Source organism: Ctenocephalides felis, unplaced genomic scaffold (genome assembly GCF_003426905.1).
Source record: "Ctenocephalides felis isolate EL2017-DRISC unplaced genomic scaffold, ASM342690v1 CF-g0.4_SCAFFOLD_00845, whole genome shotgun sequence".
Classification (NCBI taxonomy): Eukaryota; Metazoa; Arthropoda; class Insecta; order Siphonaptera; family Pulicidae; genus Ctenocephalides; species Ctenocephalides felis.
In genome coordinates, this window is record NW_020536999.1 from 67,664,441 (window position 1) to 67,683,463 (window position 19,023).

Sequence of the window (19,023 nt, forward strand, 5' to 3'; positions counted from 1 at the left end):
ACACTATATTAAAACTTGCGCATGACATCGTCTCTTAAGGCAAATTGCTCGAACTCTCCGTACCCAAAATTAAAGTTTGAAAAAAAAATTAAAATTTTTTGAAACCTGAAAATTTTGAAAATTTTGAAATTTTTGATAAAGATCGGCCGGGCCGTTTCTTCATAATTAAATATTGAGTTTTTTTTTGAAGAATTTTGATGAAAAACGCCGTTTTTAAAAATGACCAATTGATTTCTTTAAAAGCAGTCTACAAAACAATTGCATTGGACGATCGGACAAATCTTTGGGATTGGAAATCAAAAAAGTGCTTCTTTATAACAGTTTTGCTATCTAAATTTATGGATTTGAGGATTGTTCACAAAAATTAATTAATAATTACCTAAATACATTCTTAACCTAAATGAGCAGTAAAAAATGTTACCATTAATTGTTACCATTAAGATAAAATTCAACTAGTTTTATCTACAATTATCGAAAGGCATTCCTCGAGCAAAATAAATCGAACTCTTTTATGAGTAAATGAAGTTTTTTCTTAACTAAATATTAAATTAATTTTAGTGAACTTTTCTTTATTTTTTCGCGTGTCATTTGAAAATAAAACCATTACAATTATTTCGGATCATTTATTTATTGCACGTGACAGACAAGAGAAAATCTAGTGAAACTACTATAATCACTCATTCCATTCATCGTTTTAAAAATGAATGATGCAGACATGACTTCTGAGGTAAAACGGGTAAGTTGAGCATATTTGTACTTGAAAAACTAAATCCATAGATAAAGAAATTAAAATTAATTCATAATATGGAAATCCATTTAAAAAATCAATAACTTAAGTAAACATATGCTGCTCCACTTAAATATGAGCAATGACAAGTTTTAATTCGTAAAAAATTTGCAGTATATATTAAGGCAGACTTGCTGAAAATTATTGATTTATATATAAATTGTACGAATATGATAAAAGACTAAGTACTGACTAATATTAATTATATACCCGCAGACCTTTATACTTGTTTATGTATGCCGCAGACCTTTAAACCCCGCTTTACCGTATAATTATTTGTAATTTTAAAGATGGCAAGAGTCAAAATTTAATATATACATTTCGGATGTTTTGGATTAGAATAGTAAAAAACCAGATTCATATATGATACACTAAACATGTGGAAACTATAACACTAAAAATAAACGAAACTAAACTAATTCACAAACTACCATGTAATCGTTCCTCTTGAAACTAATTAATTAATTCCACTTTTTCTTGAAATGGTTGATACGTAAAATATAACGAAAAATTATTTTTGGATTGTTTTAGATTTCAATAACTACGCTGGGTCATTTCTTAAAACACTTCAATAGTTTTTGACTATGTACATCGTGACCATTTTATTAAATAGATTTTTACAGAATAAGCTTTCATTTGCACCCAGTGCTCCTGTATTTATTTACAGAGCAATCAGTTCCACTGACTGATCGCAGTAATCACAAGAAAGCAAATAAAAATGAAACACTTACTTTTTCTTCTTTACTGAAAATATCAGTGTGGCTATATTTGCGGTTAATATGTTTATTTATCTATTTATAACTAGATGACCCGACAGACGTTGTCCTGTACCCATGTCTACAATTTTTTAATGTAATATACTAATATTTACCGTTTACCTAAAAATAATATTTTTTTAAAATTACTCTTCCCGCCAAAATGCATAATCATTTATAATATGAGCAGTGTTAAATGTAGAGCTGGTTTAAATAAAATGATGAGTCTCAATTCCCACACTATATTGGAAATTAAAGTTTTTTAAACGGTATAACATAACCATAACCATAACATAAGACTGGTAATTCATGTTGGATTAAATTAATTTAATTTTTTATTATTTAATATATCCAAAATTGCATCTTAAACTTCTCCCAATCTATATCGTAAGAGCCGAATTGTATGTATTCATCTTTACTTTCCCATTTGTTGTTATAAAGTGAAAATTTTACGAATTTTAAAAATATTGTGGAAAGATTAGTAAAAGATGCAAAAAAATTATACATTAAAAAAATCTAGATTGAAAATTTAATATCCGAATCTTGTGTTGGCGCCCCTAAGACGTGCGCTCGTATTTTTCGCATGCATCGCATTAAAGGTAGGCTGATTAATACTTAATTTAATATTTTAAGTGAATTAATTTGTCATATTTATTCATATGTGTATAATTCAATCTGCCATACATATACTGTATTTTATATTATTTTAATCTTAGCTGCTTTTCTGGCAATAATAATGTAGACTTTTCATTTTTCTTATTCATAATCATAAAATTATTATACATATTCTAATATTGTCTAGGTTCATAAGTAAATTGAAATTTTTGGCAGATCATAGTTTTCATTTATTTTCAATGCAAACAATGACATGTCGTTTTTAGCAATTTTTTCCACTTATTTCTACAATATTGCACATACATCCCAGTACTTTATAATCACATACATCCTAGAAAAGTTCCTTAAAAAACTTCAGAAATATTTATCAAAATCCGCATAATCGTTTAGAAAGATTATACAGTGAGTGCTTGTAATTTAACATGAACTTTATATAATAGCAATAAAACTCAAATTGATTCTACGTTTTAGTTAGAAAACGTTTGTATGAGAAAAAAGAAAAGGGCTGTTTTTAGGGTTTTCTCGGAAATTATTCGATTTTTTTCGCCGTAAGAACCATCCTTGGACATCAAAGAACATTTTAAAAAAAGAATTGTCCAAATTGGTCCCAGAGTTGTTGAGTTATGCGCTTACCAACACATTTTGCGATTCATTTTTATATATAAGATTTATTTTCCTTAACGAGGAGTGTTATTAATATTTTGACAACTTCTTTTGAGAACTTTTCTGACTACTGATCATTTTTATCAATTTGGCTTTCCAGTGGCCAGCGGACATCGAATTATTGTTTTAGGTTCATTGCCTGTCTCGGACACTATCAAGCAGCAGTGACATCAGTTTTCACTTGAAAATATAGATCATAATATGTTTTCAAGTAAATATAGGCATTTCAATTAGTAAAATTCAACTGTTATATATTTTTTTTATTAACTTCCCGAAGAAGAAGTTTAGTTTTTTAGTTATCATTAAAAAATCCGATTTGCTAATTTTATGTTTTATCGACGTTTCGAGATAAGACCAAATTTGGAAAAAGTATGTGTGTATGTGAGTGTGTGTGTGAACAGATTTTTTGCCGTAATTTGGTAACAGATTTGGACGGATTTCAGTTCAGCCGTTTAAAAATGTAAGTCATTCGATGTATCTCGATGAGGACTATTATTTGTGCGACGATCAGCCAAACCGTTTCTTTGAAAATTGGAAAAAAATTGTTAAACTTTCCGTCCACATTTAAGCTCATACTACCGAATCGATTTTAAAATATCAAAAACTGTTCGAAAGGTATTAGTTGGGAATGAGACTGATTAGTTTTAGTTGAAAATCTACCGAGCCACTTTGTTGTAATTAACTGTTGAAAAAAAAATTAAGCCAATTTTTATGGAACTTTTTTTGGTGTTAATATATATTATGGTCTTATGGAACCTACTGAAATATTACGACCTTACGACAAGTAGTTTAATATTAAAAATTCATCGAAGTTTGAGAAAATGAGTAGTTTTTTTGACGTTTGTTAAAATTACAATTAGACTTGGTATAACGATAGAGTACTTGGTCCCAATGCACATAATAAACCATTAAAGTCCTACGGAAACTGGTTCAATTATAAAAATTATTGATTTATGAACATTTGCTTTTAGAAAATACTCCGAGTTAACGTGTTTGTTCGTTTTCGAATATGTATAATACATCCACTCGGAATACTTTTAATCACTCATAACTTAATTTATTTTTTAATGATTAATACGATTAATTACACATATCGGGAAGTTCATATAACTTGCCTCAAGGCAAATTACCAATACCAACTAGTTTTGATTTGTATTACACTACTGATAACCCCTCCAACTAAAATCCAACATAATACATTTCCTGATTCTATTTCTTTGTTTTATTACAATGTTTATTATTAGTTGGCTAGTTCATTGTCAGTATATTGGTTCTCGAATGGTTTTGTGTTTAAATTTAAGTATATTATAGTTCGCTCGGTCACATATTCTCGGAAGCCACAAAATAACAACTTTCCACGAGTAAAGTTACTCAAGTAATTCGATACCGAATGCAGCTGCCGCTTTGTCTTCAACACAACGTTCATTGTTCCGAATAATTTTGATAACGTAATTTTTTGTAATCACAATGAACTTATCAAAGACAGTACAAACAATGGCAGAGGGAATACATGGAAACTGGAAACTTCTGAATCTAAGAATAAAAGACATCGTGACAGAGGATTGAAATGGCAAAGCTTCGGCATTATTATTATAATTAATTTTATTTATAAATCAATTTTACTTCTTAAAATTCTACTTCCATGCTTCCATATCTTGGGTCTAGGCTTTTAACACTTTCCACTCGCGAATTCCGAAGCGGCGGCATCCGAGTCGGAAGGGATAATTCCTTGTATTTTCTCTTGCCGGATAACTCGACCATCATCTGCTTCGTGCTTTCAGAACTTTTATTCTTTCCTTGATGGCTCATTGCAGAAGGCAATTTTTCTCAATAAAAACATGGTCCAGTTTCTTTATCTTTGCATAGCTTTTCTCTTTCAATATTTGCATCAAGGGGGCGTCCATTAATCACGTGAGCGAGTTTTTAAGGATTTTTGGACCCCCCCCCCCCTTGCTGATACATGGTGATATTTCCCCCACCAAACATCACGTGTATTTTTAGTTACGAGAAAAAACTAATTTTTTAAAATATTTGAATTTTAAAAAAAAAAAATCAATTAAAAAATAAATACACGTGATATCTTACTATACCCTTCTCTCCCCCACGTGATATTTCGTGATTTTTTGTCAAACCCCCCTCCCCCTAAAAACCTCACGTGATTAATGGACGCCCCCCAATGTGTAGTTACCTTGTCGTTCTATCTTATCTTCATTTTTCTGCAGTACCACATTTTGAAATCATTCAAGTATTTTTTTCTGTTTTCCTTAAAGTCCATGTCTCTGATTCGTATAGTTACACTCCAAATGTAGAACTTTATCAGCTTCTCATGGATTTCATGCATTATTTTCTTTCCCCAAGTAGAAGTTTATATTTTTGCGACAGAATTTGATATGCTAACTTTGTTTCCTCGAGGTTTCAAATTATTGTGAATTGTTGAATGAGACCAAGTTTGGAGAAAGTATGTTTGTGTGTATGTGAACATCAAAACGGCTGAACCGATTTGAAATATTTATCAGTATTGCGACGACGATCGAAGAGTAGAAATTTTCGTCCACGTTTTAGAATCCTGAATCGATTTCGAAAATTCAAAAACCGTTAGGAAGATGTTCGGGGGAAATCGTGCTGATTATTTTGACAAAGTTCGGTCGTGTCTATTTTCTTGTAATTAACTGTTGAAAACTTTTTTTCGATAATTTTTATGAAACCTTTTTTGGCGATAGATATCATGGTCTTATAAATCATACTAAAATATAACGCCACAACAAGTCGTTTAATTTGAAACTTCTTCAAAGTTTGAAAAATGAGTAGCGTTTTTTGCAGTTTGTTATAATTAGACCAAAATCAGAAGAAGTATTTGTGTGTATGTGAGCCGATTATTGACCTTTCATTGACGTTTTCTCAAAAACAGATGAACTAATTTTAAGCATTTGTATTCGTTAGTTTTTTGGTAATATCGGCTGAGCCGTTTCTTTAAAATTAGCAGAAATATCATTCAAATACTATTCGAAGGTTGTTTTTGGGAATCGTACTGAATTGATTGTTAAAAAAGTTCTCGATAATTTGAACGATACTTGGTATGGCGATAGGGTTTATACCTGGTATAAACAAACATTCTGAAAATTTATAGTCCTATGGAAAATGGTTCGACAATGAAAATTTTAATTATTCGGTTGCGCTTTTAGAAAATACTACGTGTTATATTAGGCACGTGTTCGATTTTTAATAATTTGTAATAAATCAACTCAAAGTACTCATAAATCATTCGTTAATTATATTACTGATTAAGTCGATTATTTACACACGTCGGGAAGTTCATGTAATTTGCCTCAATGCAAAATACCAATACCAACTAGTTATTTTACAGTCTACATTAATAATGTCTTTATTTACTTTAAACGAATTTGCAAACTTTGAACTATAAAATTTTACTACAGATGTAATCTCAAGAAGTTTGTTAAATATTATATTAAATTATGAACGCTGAATATATTTTTTATAGTTTAGGCCAATATGAACCAGAACTTTGCCAATATTATGATTCTATCTATGATTCTTTTTACTATAAGCTTCAAATGCAAAGTCACCTTCATATTTTGTCAAACTATCAAAATATGAATATATTTTCCTTAATGTTGGCAAAAATGTAGAATTTTCCACAATTTATCCTTAGGCAAAATGTCATCCGGCGTTGTATTGTACATATATCCGCTTAACAATCTGTGATCTTTAAATATTAAATGTTTAAACTTTAAATTCAACATTTGACTAATAGTTTCTAAATGTTTTTTTTATAAGTATAATGTTAACGAATTACGAAAATGTGTGCAGATGCTTCAAATGCCACCTGTCTTGCAGCACAAGATGGTAGCACAGGTGCGTTCCACCTTATGTCGTAATTTCTAACATCCTATTTATACATTAGATTATATTGCGTATTTAATGGCACTAGGATTTTAAAGGCAAAGAATTTTTAAAAACAATTTTTTCTAGAAACAAAATATATTTATATTTAATATTGGTTTCCGAAATGTTCGAAGAATATTAAATGTTTTCAAATATATTATTATAAATAAATAGCGAAACCGCTAGACTTGCCTTTGCCAAGAACTAATTACCACTTCTCCCCGTCAGTACGAATTGAATGTTTTTTTTTGGATCATTCAAATCCGATGCTCTGATCTATCAAAAACTCAATTTCTATTTTCTTCATTCTTTGCTCCGTATTCCCGAAGCGGCTGGACCTGCGTTTGCCAAAAACTAATCATCACGTCTCCCTATCAATAGGAATCGAATGTTTTTTTGAATCACTCAAATCGGTTGATCCGTGCGCCCGAAAACGTGGACGAAAAATTGTATCCATACATACATACACACACACATCCATATTTTCTAAGGTACGCAAAAATGTTCAGAAACCTTCAAAACGTGAAGATATGCAAAAAAATTTAATTTCGATTTTTGGACGATTTCAATAACTTACCCTGCGGGAAGTGTATATTATATGGCTCTATTTTTGGTTAGCATATCTATGTTATGCTATGTTTTTTGAGGTTTATTTTACTGACTTTCGAATAAAATTATGTTAAAAATGTGGTATTCTCGGTGCACTAATTTTATTTTGATAAATGATGCTTTGAAGATGACACAAATCTGTTAAAAAGCTCAAAATATGGTGTTTATACTAAATCTTTGATACTGTCAATAGCTGAAATCTAACTTCCAAATAGTAAAAATGTCAAAATAACATAAGTTCAGATTTGCGCACATTTTATTTATAATTGAAACGTTTCAGTTCTTATTATTTTGCTCAAGTACATAGCATATTAAACTTATTATAGATATGACAAAAGTTAACATTTATTATTACCAAAAAGGAATGATTTTTTTTTATCTATTTATTAATTTGATAGTGTTAGTGCCAAATCAAAATTTTTTATCAAAAAAATCTTGAACTAACACGATTACGGTTAACGCATTTCGCTCACATTAAGTTCATATCTTCAAATGTTTCTCTCTTGCACAATAAAGCTTGCACGCATAGCAAACATTTAAACTGATTGTGAGTAAAATGCACTTGTAAAAATCATTTTTAGTATTCATTGATATTTTTAGTAGGTTTATATAGATTTGTATTTTTTTACTTGACACTTTTCAATAATATGGGCCAAGTAAAAGATTCGTTTCGTTTACAAATTGAAACTCAAGAAGTTTTTTATAGGGTGAAAATAAATTTATTCAAACTGAATATGCTTTATTAATATCGACGATGTTTTGCTATTTTTTGATGATGCCATCGATGAAGAACTTCTGTGTTTCTGATTAAAAAACTGAATCAAGTTTTTTTTGCAAGCTTTTTATGAAATTAGTTTAATTCCATTAAGATAGTTTTGCAGAGATCGGAACAAATGTTAGTCAGAGGGTGCTAGGTCTGGAGTATACGGCGGATGCATAAAAAATTCTCAACTAAGCTTTCGCAACTTTTGGCAAGGACATCAAATAAGTGTATAGTCGGGCTTTGTCATGATGGAAGACAATGTCTTCAATCGAGACCGTTTTCTTACAATTGTTTGGCATAATCTTAATATCTTTTTACAGTAGGATTGTCTGACCAACTGGAAGTAGCTCACGATTGACGATTACCTTCCAGTCCCACCACAAACACAGCATCATCTTTTTCAATGACCATTCTTGACTTGTAAATGTTTGTCTTAGCTCACCATCACTCAACTATGATTTATTTCGCCTCCGATTGTCTTATATAATCTACTTTTTCTTAGAAGTTATGAAAAGTTTCAAAAATGGTTCGATTTCATTGCATTTCAGCAGCGTATCGCAGACGTTCTTTTTGAACTTAGCTTTATGTAATTGGTTCAAAACAGTGTTCTGATCAATGGCTAGTTCCTTCCTAATGTTCGACAGAACTGATTTACTTATCTTGCTCTGCCTTTTTAAGAATTTTATCACCTTTTCAGTGATTCAACGAGCGGAGCGTGGCACATATTTCACATCAAAATTACCAGAACTATAGAGAACCAGAATTATACAGCATAAATTTATTCGCAAGCCTGCGCAGCATTCTTCCCTCTATTAAAATAATATTGCAAAATATAGCGATTTTTTCATTAGTTTTCTCCATTTTCAAACACAAATACCACTTGGCCAATATTTTTGATTATACCATAAAAGTAATGCTCGAAGTCTCACCTTTCTAACGAGATTTCACCGGTGTCGCTGCGATCTATTGCGGAAAACGAAACAAACTTTTTACAAATTTTATAAAATGATCAAGTATTTTACAATCTTGATTAAATGCGCCAACTTGATGAAGCTTGCAAACATACTTTAGTACATTTTTTTAAAGAAGGGACTTTCAAAGTCGATCTATTTAAATAAAAAAATAAATTCATAGTTCAATAACCAGCCTTAATTTTGGCAAACTTGGTTCAATTGTGTTAATAATATTGAAATTCATTCATTAATTTTAAGTTAATAATATTGGTTCTGAATATGGTTACGGTTCGAAAGCTCAAATGAAAAAAAAGTTAATAAAAATTAACCACAATAATAAAAAATGGTCATACTTTCACAAAAAGCTCTAAGTTGCACTTAAAAGCTCATAATTTCTAAACAACTTGAGATAATTTAATTTAATTTAATTCTAAATTTTTCCAGAACAGGCAAGTCAATACTTCACCCCGTTTCTCTCGACTTTGAGCTCTGGGACACCGTATATGTATACAGTGAATAGACATTTCCATTATTCACTTGTATTCACAAACGTCGAAACATTGACTTATGTGACTACCATTCCGTGGCCGGCTTATGCATTTGTCTAACTCTTCCTTCTTCATCGCTATCTAGATCGAATAACATATTTTGCATGTTATTCAATGGTCATTATAACCGAGCGAGGCCATTAAAAAACTGAAATCCTCATATAACGGACGGTTCCACGCGTGATCTGATAAAATTCATCCATAGCGAAGGAATGCCCGCATGAGAATCCATCCGACTTGCTCTTGGTATCTGATGGGAATCCACGCACGGCATTGTGCACTAATACGGGGGTCGACAACATTTTTCTATTTGGTGTAAATAAATAGAAGCGCATTCTCGGTTAATATAGCTATGTTATATTATCAATCTACTGTAGTAACACATGTTTTAAATCAGAATTTTGTTGAAGATATTGTGTTCTCGATGCAGCCAATTTGTTTTGACAAAACTTGTTTTCTCGATGTTCTCGATACATTAGTAGATACGAAAGTGTCAGATTCCTATGGTATTTAAACGAACATTTATTTCCAGTTGCTGGAACTTTCCTACAAGAAATTAAAATCATTCATCAATTAATAACAATTGTTTTAAATATTTTCAAATGGAATATTTATTATAAATGCATACTGTAAATTTATAAGCGCTTGTTAAATTGGGCGACGAAGTTTACAAAAAATTTGTTTTTTTTGAAAATTTTCAAATGTACAAAAAATTTTATTATTTTGATTTTTTTTTTAATATTTAGTAAATTTTTTAAATGTTAAAATTTTTTTGGAGTTTCTGAGAAAAAAATGTTTTTTGTTAATTTTTTGAGAATTTAGAAATTTTTCAAAACATTCGATTTTATTGAAAATTTTGATATTTTTGAAAATTTAAAAATATTCTGGAATTTTTGTAAAAATGGATTTTTCAAAAAATGTTGATATTTTTTAAAAATTTTCAAAATTTAGCTTTTTTTGAAAATTGTGCAAAAGTTTGAAAATTTGAATTTTTTTAAACTATGTTTTTTTTTAATTTCGAAAATTACGAAATTTTGTGTAAAAATCATTTTTTCACACCTTCTACACAAACAAAATGTTCTTCGAATTATTCTAATCGGATGGACTATATTCTCAAAAATTGCATGACAATTTTTGCGCTTCATACCTCCGAAACGGCTAGACGTGCCTTTGGTAAAAACGTCGCGCAGTCATTACGAACCGAATGTTTTTTGAATTATTTAAATCAGTTATTCCATATTGTCGAAAATGTCGACATTTGTTAGAACCACATAAGTGAACTTTAAAATTAAAAATCTTGGTATGAAACCAAAAAAAAAATTGACACAAAATGTGTACATATTATTAAAATTTCTACAAAATATCTGCTAATTTGATGTGCATAAGTTTAATGATTATTTTTGACCACCAAATAGCATTTTTTTTACTTTTTTTTATTGGATCTCCGAAACCGCTGTACCAGCCTTCCCATAAGCTTCAATAGTTCTTTGTTTCATCAATACAAATGAAATGTTTTTTTAAATAATTCAAATCGGACGCTCCGTTTTCTCAAAAACTGAATTACCATTTTTGGTAAAATTTTCCAAGAATTTATTTTTTTCAAAGTTTGGCAAAGTTTTTTTTATTAATTTAGTTTTTGGTACTGGAAGCTCCAGCAATTTGCATTAAGGCACGATGCCATGCACCACTAGTTTGTTCCTAACAAACTACTAATATATATTTTTGACAAAAAATAAATAAAACAGAAGAGAAATTAATATATAGGACTAGCATCTATAAAACGTGAGATTGAATCAATTAGAAAAAACCTGAAATAATAAATAATGGAGAAAAGAATAATAACTCAATTCGAATATAAATCCGTTTAAAATGTTGTCAACCCCTGTACTAGACGAAGTGCACCGGGTACGCTATCAATGAATAATAAAGTTTAGTTTGTACTACGAGCAAAGAGAAAGTTTCGGATTAGATTCTTATCCGACCGGCATTACCTAGGAATAAAACAGAGATTACTGACTTCTGTTCACGATTCATATCTCTCTATACGAACACAGACAAATATTTATATCGAATATTCATAATAGAATTATTTTATGAGTAGAGTATTAGTAATTTGGCACAACGTCATACTCATACTAGTTTTAATTATAATAAATGTTTTATTTAGTCAATTGCTTATTGGAGCAATTACTAGAATTTGTTTTTGTTTTAAATTTTTTATTTATTTATTTTTCTTTATTTGTAATTCATTTTTATTTTTGCTTATTTATTATTATATTTTTTTCTTTTTCTTTATTTCTTTATGTAATTATTATTATTATTTTTTATGTGTAATTTAGCCCTTCAATTTATAGAGTTTTGTCAATTGTTGTATGAATAAAAAAAATATAATAAATATATTATAAACTAGTTGAAAGCGGCATTTTGCTTTAAGGCATGAACTTCCCAATATTTACAAATAATGAATTAACTCAATAAGAATTGAGATAGAAGCTATTTAGATAACATATTCAATTTTTGTGTAAAAAATAAAATTTTTGCTTTCACTAAAAAATAATCACATTTCTAATATCTTTCAATCATACTTATAATATCTGTAATTATACTAATCAATTTATTTAACAAATTTCATTTCATATTTCGGGTTCCAAAAATGTATTTTATATAAGTGTGAATGTAAACTGTAATCAGTAGCTATCAACGAAACACTATAGAACGTGCATATCATTTGGCTTATATTCTAATTAGAATCGCTTAAACGCGGGGCGAAATTCTAAACTTTTATGATTTTTTATAATTCAACCGCTTATCGTAGACCTATAATATTTTAGTATGTTATTTCAGACTACCAAATTTATTGTCAAACAAAGAACAATTAATTACGAAGAAACGGCCCGGCCGATCTTTACCAAAAAATTTAATCAACGCGGTTAGTCTTTAAATTTTAAAATTGGTGCAAAATTGTAGGCTAAAACTTTTCTGCTAATTACAAAGAAACTGCTCGGCCAATCGTCGCACAAAACTGATAAACGCTAGTCCTTATCGAGTAACATCGAATAGTTTCTGAATTTTTGAAATAGGTCAAGAAAACAAAATTAGGAAATTAGATTTTTTCCAATCGGAAAGCATTAAAAGGTGATAGGAATATTAAAATGAATAAAAAATGCTATATAAATGAAGAGTGGTTGACCGCTGGGTTGCCCTCTCATAGAACATGTAGTTCTGATCTCTATAAAAGTTTATATCTATTTTCCGTATAAAAATAATATATTGTAATTCATATGAAAACAATCTCAATAGTTGTGTGAAAATCAATGTACATGTGAGAGTATTTTAATCTTTACTCCGTATCGTAATCTAGTTTATAGTTTACATAATTTTACAATAACAATAATTGTTTATATTTCGTTCTTTCCAGATGCCCGCTGGTTTCACAATTCCTTACTGGACTGCCACGAAATAAATGGATTTATTACACAAAATACTATAAAACCGGCGCCATAGCTAATAATAGCTAGAAAATATAAACTCTATAAATATAAATATGGAGAAGACTATTAGTGTCATTTTTAAATTGTGCTAATACATTTCTGGAATGATGAATATTTATATAATATCGCAAAACGGAAAAATAGAATTTGAGTTTATATAAAGAAGCGAACAAACAAAAATTCGACATGAAGCGGCGGGGCAGGTGATATGTTGAAGCACACTGCACCTACACTTGCAGGTGAGAAAATATTTAATATTTATTATTATTATTTTATTAGACATTGTTGTTAGATCTATGGAATCCATTTAGAGGTTCTAAGTTCGATATCAGTCTCGGACAACCTAATATCAAGCAGTGGTGAAATTGTGTTTTATTGAAAATATAGATAGGAATATGTATCCAACTAAAAATAGCCTTCATCTGGCATGAATAAAAGTCATCAGTATTAGAGAAATTTCAGCAACAAATTTACCATATAGAGATAGAATAAAAGTTTCGGTTGCTATCTATAACTATCGTAGGACTCATCAAATTCTGATTGCTGTTAAATAAAATAAGACAAATTTTTTACATAATTTGATTTAACACTATTCCTACCGCGACCGGTCAAATGACCGTTTTTGATTTTTCGATTAGTATTTTTCATATCAAACGTAATTGAATCGTCATCAAACTTTATGACTTTTCCTAATATGTTAGTATGATACGTTTTTCAATGTTAATTTATTTTTTCAATTTTTATTTTTGGAAAAAAAATTGTATACTGTCTTACCTACCGCGACCGGTCATTCGACCGGTAGTACGAAAGACGATGTTCGGACGGGTTTTTTTATAGTAATTGTCAAGAATATGATCGAACTTACAAGAAAATGTAAATTCAGAAGAATTTAGACTGGTAAAAAATGCCGTCTGCAAATTTACATGCATTTTTTTCGATTCTGTATGCACGCTGCGCAAATGAGACAAGGAGTATAAATATTGCATTTCTACGGTATAAAAGTGGGTTTTCTCATTTTTGCTCAATGTCTATGTGTAGACAAATTTTTACGAAGGAATCCAAACAACAAATTGATAGGTTTTGTTTTGAATCCAAAGGTTGGTTCAACTACATTGACAGCAATCAAAATTGTTGTAAAAGTCCACGTATTACTATCGACGAACATATATTTTCAATAAAGGTAAGGTGTAAATTTGTTCAACACATGTTCAATAGTATACAGGAAAACGTATTAGTAACTATTCAATATACGATGTAAATATAATTATGCCCAGCAAATCGCACAAATGGGGGGTAAAATTTTGGTAACCATCAAGTATACGTAGCAAACTGAGAATTTTTTTGAAAATTTATAATTGATGAAACCGTATTATCAAAATCGCTAGTACGACGTAAAAAATATACGTTTTTACCATCCTACATATAGCTAAACTTTTAGTAAAAAAAACTGATCGTAGGTACGATTGAAGCAATATAACTGCTATAAATACTGGCAGGACTAAAAATCAAGGACTTCAACACTCAAATAATATTTACAATTTTGAAAGATAAGAAAGAAGATTCTAATTTTCACTTACATACACATATGTTGAAAAAATTACACTAATACGAGAGTTAATTCAATTGGTATTAGCGTCGGGACTGGTGTAGATGTCATTCATAAAACAGTCAGAAATCATTCGGTAAAATATGAATTTTAGAGAGAATTCATCAAGGATTTATATTATTTTGGATTTATTCAAGATAAATCCACTGTTGTCACATAAACAAATTACGGGAAGACAATGTACAAGGCTGGATCTTTCTATTCCAAAAAACTTGCCGTATAGTTGCAACAAGAATTCAGAAAAAAATCAACTAAGTACAAGTACAAAACAGATTCCCTAAAAGAAAATATTCCAGATAATGCTTTAGAAAGATGATAGGGCAAACAAAATCAGCCAAAAACGTAAAAAATGCGTGTGCAGAAAATACACTCTAAGAAAAAAAATCGTGAAAAATTGGATAAAACAGTATAAAATGTAGATTTCGCATTCTAAAATAAAAGAACAATATTGTATTTGTATTTATAAACTCTTAAATTAGCATTAACTCTTCATTCAATACTGAAAAATACCGATTTTGCATGACCGGTCATTTGACCGGTCGCGGTAGGAATAGCAAACATGAAATGTCGGTAGGAATAGTGTTAATACATATTCTAGATACTATAAATTGCTAATAAAACGTTTGTTTAAAGATATTTGGTAATTAAACCTGAATAACCTGGGATTAGGTGCGAAGAAGTTTCTTTAGAGTCTTATGGTGTTTTCATCTTTATAATTTTTTTCATTAACTATCCGATAAAGTTTATGTTTTGCTTCCAAATGTTTTCTAGATGATTCAAGTCATTCTGAATCGTATGAAAAATCTGAAAAAATATGTGTGTGTGCGAGCCGAGCTTTAACCTGTCGTCGATGTCTTCTCAAAAACGGCTAACCGATTTAAAAAGATTAAAAGCATTTGATGTAAATGTAAAGTAGGAAAGTGCAATTTTTTGTCCACATTTTCTCAAAACATCTTTAATTTTTTCTAAATTTAGAAAAGAATCGTACTCGCTCGTTTTTGGTAAAAATCGGTCGGGCCGTATCTTAAAAATTAAATTTGGTTCTTGATTCAAAGGAACATTAAACTATTAATCGTTATTTATCGGAAATATCATTTTTTTTAACTTTTTCCTCTATATATCCGAAACCGCACAAAGTGCCTTCCTAAGATTGTAATCAAACATTGTAATTTTTCATTCCTCCAATTCAAGTAAAATGTTCATTGAATCATTCAAATCCGTTTTCCTCAAAAATTGCATTCTATTTTTTGAACTTTTTGCCTCTTATCTTAGAAACGTTTGGACCCGCCTTTGCCAAAAACTAATCAGCACGTCTTCCGATTCGAGAAAATGAATACTTTTTGAATCATTCAAATCGGTCGATCCGTGCGCCCCAAATTCCTTGACAAAAATTGTATCCAAAAATACATACACATACATATACATCAATTTTCTCTTAGATATGCCAAAATATTTTAACATTTTATATTATAATGATCACAAAAATGATGGGTACTGAACTATTTTGGAATTTGCTTCAAAATACAACTAGTCGGCTCTTCACACAAAACTAATCAATGCTCGGCTAATATATTTAAAAAAAAATTGATTAAAGTATTTTGAAATTGATAATTACTCCAGTCAATGGAGCGTTTTGGGTCTGAATTTTTTTTACCGAGCTCCGATTTTCATGAAATTTAGGAATTAGGTTCATCTTACCCTCAAATTCCAAAGTGAAAACAATTTGGACTCCACACACTCCTCCAGGGAGTGACACGCCGTCTCAGTTGTGTAATTTTATTTTTTCAAAATAATGCCGGATATCAATAGAACTAATTAAAGGAAGAAATTGTCTTTTAAAGTTTTTCAAAAAAAATAATTCTTTTCAAGTTACTTACTGGCTACTAAAAATTCATATCTTTTTGGCGTTGTCTTTCGTTATTTTGCAAATATCTAAAAAAAATATACATTTTAACGAAAATAATGTAATGGACAACATAATGCCAATAAAAATCTTAATACATCATTGTTTTATAAAGTGTTCTAGGAATAATATTAAGCTAGATTTGAAAGAGCAAAGTCGTTTTTTATTAACTTCCCGAAGAAGAAGTTTATGTTTTCATCAAAAAATCCGATTCGCTAATTTTATGTTTTCTCGACGTTTCAAGCCATTCTGAATCGAATGAGACCAAATTTGGAAAAAGTATGTGTGTGTGTGTGTGAACAGATTTTTTGCCGTAAATCGACGTTTTCTCGAAAACGGCTGGGCCAATTTGAAAAATTTAAAAGCCATCGATGTATCTCGACGAGGACTATCGTTTGTCAGTTTTGTGGGACGATCGACCGAGACGTTTCTTTATAAATAGCAGAATGCAGAAAAGTGAAAAATTTTTCGTCTACGTTTTAGCCCGCAATTCTGAACCGATTATGAAAATTCAAAAACCGTTCGAAAGATATTGATTGCAAATCGTGCTGATTAATTTTTGGTAAAGATCGGCCGGAATTTTTTTTCGACGATTTTCATTATTATTTTTTTGACGGTAGATACTATAGTCTTCTAGATCATACTAAAATATTACGGTCCTACGACAATTGGTTTAACTTTGAGAATTCGTCAAAGTTTGCAAAAATTGGTATGTTTTTTTTGGCATTTGTCAAAATTAGACCTATTCATCGACTTTTTCTCAAAAACGTCTGAACCGATTTCATAAATTTAAAAGGTAAAATGAGCACTATCGTGTGTCAGTTTTGTGCGACGATCTGCCAAGCCGTTTCTTAGTAATTTGAAAAAAAGTGTTAAACTTTTCGTCCACATTTAAGCTCATCCTACCGAACCGATTTTAAAAAATCAAAAACTGTTCGAAAGATTTTAGTTGGGAATAATACTGATTAGTTTTAGGTGAAAATCTACCGAGCCGTTTTTTTGTAATTAACTGTTGAAAAAAAAATTTAAGCCGATTTTTCTGGATTTTTTTTAGCGATATATATCCTGGACTTATAGAACTTACTGAAATATTACGCCCTTTCGACAAGTAGTTTAGTTTTAAAAATTCATCAAAGTTTGAGAAAATGAATAGTTTTTTTTGACGTTTGTTAAAAATTAAAATTAGATGATTTACTTGGTATAACGATAGAGTACTTGGTCTTAATGAACATACTAAACCGTTAAAGTCCTACGGAAACTGGTTCAATTATAAAAATTATTGATTTGTGAAAATTTGCTTTTAGAAAATACACCGAGTTAACGTGTTCGTTCGTTTTCAATAATTTTGCTATTATTATGTGTACTAAATTCACTCGGAATACTTTAAATCACTCATAAATTAATATATTTTTCATTCATTAAGTCGATTATTTAAAAATATGGGGAAGTTCATGTAACTTGCCTCAAGGCAAAATGCCAATACCAACTAGTTATAACTTATCTTACGGGAGCTTAATGAATTATAATGATCACAAAAATAATGTCTACTAAAAAATGCTGCTTTAAAAAACAATTGCCTGCTCTTCACACAAAACTAGTCAATGCTCGACTAATATATTCTAAAAAATTGCTTAAAGTATTTTGAAATTTTTAATATTTATATCTAAAACACAATTTCCAAATATTTACCTAATGATCTGTGAAATCAGATTAAAATTAATGTACACTTATAGATCTTCTTATACAAATGTTATGATTTAAAATTTCTCCTTTAATATTATGTTAAACTTTTTAATTTCAAATGAAATCGGTGTACATAATAATAATGTTATTCATATAATACTGTATTATAATTATTATATTTTCTGTTAATTTTCTAGGCGCGACAGCGTCAACGCCGACCGCCACCGTATCGCAGCGGCCCCTGCGACCGCTGGCGATATCTGCTGCCGCAATCAGCGCGGCATCTGCTTCCGCGTCCGCGTCAAGTACGGCGCCCGCAGTACCTGTTTCCTCGTCCGCAGCAGTCACAGGAAGCGGAAGTTCCTTATCGGCCAACGGAACAGTCGAACGATTGGTCAATTCCTCGACCACCAGTAGAGGAAATGGGAATGAATCGAATTCCCAAAGAAATGCAGCGGACAATGAGAGATCTGCCGCGAGGGAGTTGCAGCAAACGCCGAAGTTAGCGAACGGAAACTTGCCCAGAGGACTGAGTGTGTCGTCGGTGTTGTCGACGTCGCATCATCAGAGAGAGGTAGTGATAATTTGAGACTTTTTAGAAAATCAGGATATATTTATGTAAAAAAATTATACAAATACACGGACACACATATATATGAACTATGCAAAAAAATAGGTTTTTGAGAATTCAAAATTTGAGAAACAAAATGATTCTTTGAAGTTATTAAAATGGAAAATATTTTT

At 30.2% G+C, this 19,023-nt stretch overlaps 1 protein-coding gene across 1 annotated transcript; it reads left to right on the forward strand.

Moving 5' to 3' along the window:
• The first annotated feature begins 13,246 nt into the window (after window positions 1–13,246).
• On the forward strand, window positions 13,247–18,868 carry LOC113387712 (midnolin homolog). The gene is made up of 2 exons (XM_026625082.1): window positions 13,247–13,326; window positions 18,477–18,868. The coding sequence occupies exons 1-2, from the start codon at window positions 13,296–13,298 to the stop codon at window positions 18,866–18,868; spliced, it is 423 nt and encodes a 140-aa protein (XP_026480867.1). The 5' UTR covers window positions 13,247–13,295.
• Window positions 18,869–19,023: the final 155 nt, after the last annotated feature.

Bases quoted from the DNA above. Each gene is read 5' to 3' on its own strand.
- LOC113387712 (XM_026625082.1), top strand. From the start codon at position 13,296: ATGTTGAAGCACACTGCACCTACACTTGCAG. The intron at 13,327-18,476 runs GTGAGAAAATAT...TTAATTTTCTAG, and splicing joins CACTGCACCTACACTTGCAG to GCGCGACAGCGTCAACGCCG.